Genomic DNA, 6,897 nt, shown 5'->3' with positions numbered 1-6,897 from the left:
AAACACAGGCACTCATACACAGACACACACACACACACACACGATGGACTTCTTTCAATTTCTGTCTACTAAATCCATTCACAAGGCTTTGGTCAGCCTAAGGCCATAGTAGAAGATACTTGCCCAAGGTGCTACGCAATGAAACTGAACCCAGAACTATGTGGTTGGGAAGCAAGCTTCTTACCACACAGTTACATCTGTGCCTATAGTAATTCAGAAAACTTACAAGTGAAAATTCCTTTTGTTTTGGACAGCTGCCAGTGGCCAGTCTAATCAAACTAATTTATTGATTTATGAAAATATTTAATTGCAAGCAATATGAAGGTTATATTCCCATTTCTAATTAAATTGGTCCTTCTGTAATTAGCTAGCAAAAAAGGAAATCTTCTGCCAAATCAAAAGAAAATATAGATCAGTGTGTTGGTAGCTTTTATTTTATTTCTACATTTTAACAAGTAATTGTCGTATTTTTACATTTTCCCTGCAGTCTTTTTAGTAGGAAATCTGCCTGGTTCTTTTTAAATTAGACTTAACAATAAATATTATCCTTCAAGATATGATAGCATCTAAATAAAAGAACCAGTCAAAACAATTACCAGCCTTACAGATGCTGACAATTTTAAGGTAGCATAAGACTTCAACAAGGTAAAACCTGGCATTACAGTTATCTCCATTACTCTTGGAAGCTAAATGTCAAATGTTGATTTCTGGTGCAAGGCAAGAAGGGGCACTTTTGATGATACTGCACCCACCCCGCCCCACAATCATCATCAGGGGCCAGATGTCTTTTTAACAGACAACCACAACAGTGCAGCATACACAATCAGTTATGGCCCCATAGTCAGATAATTAACCTTTACTATATCAGTGAGGTTTGAACTTCGAATGCAAAACACCTGAAACAGGTATTACAACCCTGGACTGGTGCACTATTTATTGACTAAACGGAAATAAAAATAAAATTGAATCTGATGAGATTTGAACTCAGAGCACAGAGAGCTAGAAAAAAATATGTTAGGTGTTCTGTTCAATGCTTTAGTGATTGTCATTTCATTGCTCTTAGCTGATTACCAGTACTTGACTAGTATTTTCTGTTACTAACTTCAGAAGTATGAAAAGCAAAGTTGACCTTCGCAAGATTTGAACTCAGAATGTGAAAGGCTCTAACTGCAAGGCTTTTTTTTTTTTGGTATTGTATCATTTTTTATGAACTGCCATCTATTTAACCCTTTAGCATTCAGATTGTAATGCTTTTTTTATTCAAATTGTTTTGAATTAATCATGTATTATCTTATATAGCTTTGAGGTTTCAAAGATGTGATTATTTATTGTTAGAATGTCAGTGCAGGATAGGTGTAAGAGGCTTGATATGGCCAGTTTGAATGTAAAACATGTAGAATATTTGGGCTGGATATAGGCAGTTTAAATGATAAAGGGTTAAATATAGCAAACATTAAAAGACTTAAGATTGATTGAAACTGTTCAAATTGTTTCATTCACAGAAGAGACAAAATAGAATTAATTTTAGTGAGAAGCTTGATTGAAAAAAAGGAAAATAAAAAGGAAAATAGTCACTTGAGTGAAAAAGAGAAAAACTGCTTAATATGGCAACATTAATGAAGCAAAATGAATAATTAACAGACATTGTCATAAGTGAGATAATTTGTATTTGTTTGTTCATTTTCTCATGTCCATTTTCCCATGCTAGCATGGGTTAAATGAATATGTTACTGCGACACTGTTTTACAGTAAGATGGCTTTCCTGATGTTAACCCTTGCCTGCATTTTTTCAAGTAAGGGTCTCTTATTCAACAGTTTCAAAGACACAAAATGAACAGGTAATTGACTGACAGAAATGCCAACAACATCACTTGAATGTTGCAGCTTTTATATAAGTGACTACAAATGTAAACACACACACACTATGAGCTTCTTTTTGGTTTCTATCAACCAAATTTACTCACAAGGCCTTTGGATGGTCTGGGGCTGTGCAGTGGAATTGAACCCTTAGCCATGTGGTTGGAAAGTGAACATGGGCATGCCTGCACTTTTATTGCATAATATAAATCCAGTGTATATTAAGGAACATATCAAAAGCAAGGATTTTCAAGTAATGATTTATAAGAAGAATTCAAGATTTCATTTTGAAAATTAATATGTTCTTTATAGTCTTACCGTCTGATTCTGAAGGAGCACGGAATATTAGATGGGAATATGGCAGAGGCTGAAATAAGGCACCAATTGTCTCTCCTTTTGGTCCCTGGTTAAAAGAATGAAGGCAGCGTTAGATGAAACTCTCTCCAGCATAGATTCACAAGATAAAACATTGTTTGTGAATAGGAGCTATTTTAATAGTACTGATAAACCTGATGAGTAAGGTAAACACTGTCAATTTAACTATGTTTAAAAAATAATGACAACTATGTGAATTTGAAAATAAAGTAGCATGTAAGGAAGAAATAACTAATGTATGCAATATAAGAAGGCTCTGTCTTGGAAAACTCCTCCTCCAATAAGAAGGATTAAGAATTATTAGATATAATAAGACTGACCACATGAACAAGATTAACTGGCCTTGTGTTAGTTATGAATTCAATGGTCAAGCATGAAAGAATATACTAAGAAGTAAGTCTAGGACAGATCATGATAAAAGCTACCAAAAAGGCTTCAAATATACTGTAAAGAATTGATCGACCTGGAAAGCAAGAAAGAGACTAATCACATCTTGCACAGTTTCAAGTTTGAACAGGATTTGTCAAAATTCATAAATTAAAGGGCCATAAGTGCTAGAAACTAGCTTATCTTAATGGAGCGAAAAATTATAAACTCCTTCCAGAGAGCTAAATACAAAGTAGTCTGGGGTAGAAACGAAATGTCATTTTCTACAAGTCTTACAAGACTCGTAGATAAAATTCAACTTCAAGTGAACTTATTTGATGCCAACTTCCCAGAAATTATTTCTGTTTTTATGATGCGAATCTCTTTAGTTTTAAATTTTTACTATTTAAATTATCATATTTTTTTCTATCCTAATTTTGTGTAAGAATCTTTTTTTAAGTCATGTTTTAAACTCCCCATTTAATAATCTTTTCCACTATAGGAACAAGGCCTGAAATGAGGCAGGGTTAAGTTGATCACAATGACCCCAATATTTGACTGGTACTTAATTTATTGACCCTGAAAGTTTACCTCAGTGAAATTTGAATTCAGAAGCTAAAGACAAGCGAAATACGACTAAGCATTTTGCCTGATATGCTAACACTTCTGCCAATTCACCACCTCAACTCCCAATTCAACAATGACTTCTAATTTAAGTACAAGGCCAGCAATTTTGAGAGAAAGGGATTCATTGATACTGTTGTTGCCTGCCTGTACCCCAGTACTTCACTGGTACTTTATTTTGTCAACCTCAAAAAAGTAAATAGCCAAGTTGACCATGGCGAGATTTTAACTCACAATGTATAGCTGAAAGAAATTACTACATGGCGTTTTTCCAACACTTACATTTCTATCAGTTAACCACCTTAGACACCAATTTGATAGTGTAAAAATACTTATGTTACTAAATCCCTCCAAATTTTAAATTATTTTTATAATTAATTAAAACACATAGGCAGTGTTGCTATAAATGTGGTCACAAAAAAAGACAGAAATGGAATGCCATTCCAACTAACAGTAACAGCCTTATTTAAAGGTGCAATGCAATGGCAGCTGCAGGATTTGAACTCCTGGTGCTTGTATAACAAGTGCTGATTTTTTGTTTGCACAAAAATACAGTTGTAATTTTTATTAAAAATTATACTTTGCGAAGAAAAGTAGGACAATAAAAGAAATAATAAAAGAAAAATAATAAAAATAAAAATAAAAGAAATTCCAAATAAAAATAATATTTAAATATTTAAAAATAAATACCTTTGTGGCCCATATTGACTGATCCAATGGGTGGAACAGTTTGAAGCAAAATCCATCTTTCTTTGAGGGTCTTTCAATTAAGCGGCAAGTATTTAATAAGATTGTCCCAATCCAATGGCTACTCTGTTAAAGTTAAAATACATAAACATTTCTTAACAAAAAATGTTCATTTTTGTGAGTAACTGATAGCTGTTTACATAATTGTTTAAGTTAAATTCAAAATTCAAAGCATAGACAGTCATATAACTGATAAAATAGGGTTCCCTGCTCCTTTATCTGGAGGGCAGTGTAGAAGCTAGGGATAGATGAGTGGCTGATGAGAGCTGTACAAGCCATGCACAGGGATGCTGTCAGTAAGATGAGAGTCACCAATGAAGGACTTTAGTGTTCAAGTAGGAGTCCACCAGGGATCAGCTTATAGCCCTCCAAACTATAACTGAGGAATTTAAGACTGGTTACCCTTGAGAGCTCTAATTGCTGAATCACTAACAGAACCAGGGAAGAAATTACAGGGATGGAAGCAAAGTCTGGAATCAAAGGGCCTTAGAGAAAATTTAGCAGACCAAAGTCTTTCCTTGATATATAGAAAAGGGGTCAGGAGAAACTCCATATGGTGCACTCAGTGCAAGCTATGGACACATAAGAGGTGCAGCAGATGTGCAGGTAGATTAAACACCAGGAATGAACAAAAAAATAGACCCCATCAAATGTTGCGGGAGGTGGGTTCTTAGAAGTAGTAGACAGTTTCTATCTCTTAGGTGACCAATTGAGGAAAAAGGGGTGGTTGCTCCGAAAGCACAGCTGCTAGAGTAAGAATAGGCTGGGTGAAGTTCAGAGAGCTAGTATCTTTGTTAGTAATGAAAGGCCTCTCTCTCTCAGAGTGAAAGACATTGTACAATGCCTGTGTATGAACATTTATGCTATATGGGAGTGGGACATGGGCTGTGGCTACTGAGGATATGTGAAGGCTTGAAAGAAATGAAGTCAGTGTGCTGACATGAATGGGTAAATGTCAGTATGCATATACAACAAAGTGTGACTTGAGAGAAAAACTGGGTATACAAGACACCAGATGTAGAATGCAAGAGAGAAGACTGTACTGGAATGACCATGTAATGCATATGAATGAAGAGAGTTGCATCAAGAGGTGCTGATCTCTAATTGTAGAAGGAACATGTGGAAGGGGTGGACCCAGGAAGACGTGGGATGAGTGGTGAGAAAGGATCTACAGACATTGGGACTCACAGAGGGGATGACAGGGGACTGAGACTCCAGGTGGTTTGCTGTGCTTGAGAAAACATGCCAAACTAAGTAAAAGAATGGTTGTCCTTGCATACAGGCTTGTCCCTTGCATCCCTCTCCAGCTGAGCATTCCTAATCTTGCGGGCTTGTGGGTGCTGGTGCCACATAAAAAGCACCTGTATTAGTGCCATGTAAACGCACCTGTGCCAGTGCTGCATAAAAGCATCTAATACACTCTATAAAGTGGTTGGTATTAAGAAGGGCATCCAGCTGTACAAACCACGCAAAAACAGACATGGAACCTGAGCAGCTCTCCAGTTGGCCAGTTCTTGTCAAAGTGTCCAATGGATGTTAAATAACGATGACATCCAAACTGGACATTAAATGATGATGATGTAATTATTGCAGAAAAACTTAATATAAAGCAGTTCTCAGATGACATATGAAGCAAAATTTATTGATACAGGAGAAAAAAACTAGCACAGCCATGTGGCTGGAACCAGTGATAGGGATCAAAATAGTTCAAATGTGCACAGAAGTGTATATCTACACACACACACTTGTATGTGCATGATATTAGATGTATATTTTAAGTATATTCAGTGACTAGAAGAGTATATAAAGTTGGCTGTAATACATGTATATATATATAATATGAGGGGTTTTGGTATCCAGAAGACACAGAAGGCAGGTAAGGTTATGTAAGAGCTATAGAAGGATTGCTGTTAGACTCCCGGTTCAATAGTATATTATCAACTGTAACATCCAACATATATAATTTTATTTTTATTCTCATAATTCTCTTTATACTTCCTATATCTATCCCTTTCCAAAATAACTTCTTATACTGAACCCTACTATTTCTTCCTATTTAGCTCTCTCATATCATCTCTGATGTTGGGATATCTTCGATATCCCTGAAACAGCTCTAAGACTACCTTTCTCTTTATAAATGTCCTAAAAATTTCACACCACTTTGGCTTTGTTGCCTCATTTAACATGTGTGAGAGAGAGAGAGAGAGAGAGAGAGAGAGAGAGAGAGAGAGAGAGAGAGAGAGAGAGAGAGAGAGAGTAAAGTGTAAGATCCAGGGATTGAGGTGTGAGAAGTTAGCTTCAAGCAATCTGTAGTAAGTATTAAAGAAAACAACTTTCAGGGACAATAGTGGCTTACTGAGTCAGATGGTTGTGGATTTATTTCATATCGAAATTCGATAAGCTGAGAAAAGTTCTTTTATATTTCATAGTAGGTGACTAGGCTTACAGAGTGTGTGGATAAGAATACAAGAGTTATGGAATGGGGTAGATAAGAAACAAGCTACATACGTTTCATAGCAAGTGAACCTCAGAAGCGGTACATATCCAGGTGAGGTGTATACCACAGGCTACTCTTGGCTTGAAGAGTAGCCTGCGGTATGTAGCCCAGATCTTATCTACTTCATACCATAACTCTTGAATATATATATATATATATATACCAGAGTAAGCACATAAATGTGAAACAAGGTGGAAAAAATAGTGCTCAAAAGCCAGTGGCAGAGTATCACAAAAACTGTTACTCAGAGTTTCACATTCCCATTCGTCAGATAGTTTTGGTTGAGACACGTTCCTGTTTGTTGGATAGTTTTAGCTGAGATTCTCAGCCCAAAACTGTCCAATGAACAGGAATGTGAAACTCAGAGTAACAGTTTTTGTGATGTCTTTGCAGCTTTATTAATAAAGTATGTATACATATATATATATATA

The 6,897-nt window shown here is 35.8% G+C and overlaps 1 protein-coding gene and 1 long non-coding RNA gene across 6 annotated transcripts in view; one reads left to right on the top strand and one right to left on the bottom strand.

Moving 5' to 3' along the window:
• The window catches only part of LOC106881835 (oxysterol-binding protein-related protein 8), a 135,528-nt gene that overhangs the window by 62,384 nt on the left and 66,247 nt on the right, over nucleotides 1-6,897 (bottom strand). For all 4 annotated transcript variants that reach the window (XM_052968685.1, XM_052968686.1, XM_052968687.1 and 1 more), the window contains 2 exons: nucleotides 3,913-4,035; nucleotides 2,176-2,260 (listed from right to left, as the gene is read on the bottom strand). In XM_052968685.1, the coding sequence (XP_052824645.1) occupies nucleotides 2,176-2,260; nucleotides 3,913-4,035 (208 nt within the window). The remainder of the gene's footprint in view (nucleotides 1-2,175; nucleotides 2,261-3,912; nucleotides 4,036-6,897) is intronic.
• LOC128248122 (uncharacterized) overlaps nucleotides 1-6,897 on the top strand; it is a 124,008-nt gene that overhangs the window by 65,185 nt on the left and 51,926 nt on the right. The gene's annotated exons all lie outside the window — the stretch shown is intronic.

The sequence above is a fragment of the Octopus bimaculoides genome, chromosome 6 (assembly GCF_001194135.2).
Source record: "Octopus bimaculoides isolate UCB-OBI-ISO-001 chromosome 6, ASM119413v2, whole genome shotgun sequence".
NCBI lineage: Eukaryota > Metazoa > Mollusca > Cephalopoda > Octopoda > Octopodidae > Octopus > Octopus bimaculoides.
This window is presented reverse-complemented; position numbering and strand designations above follow the sequence as displayed.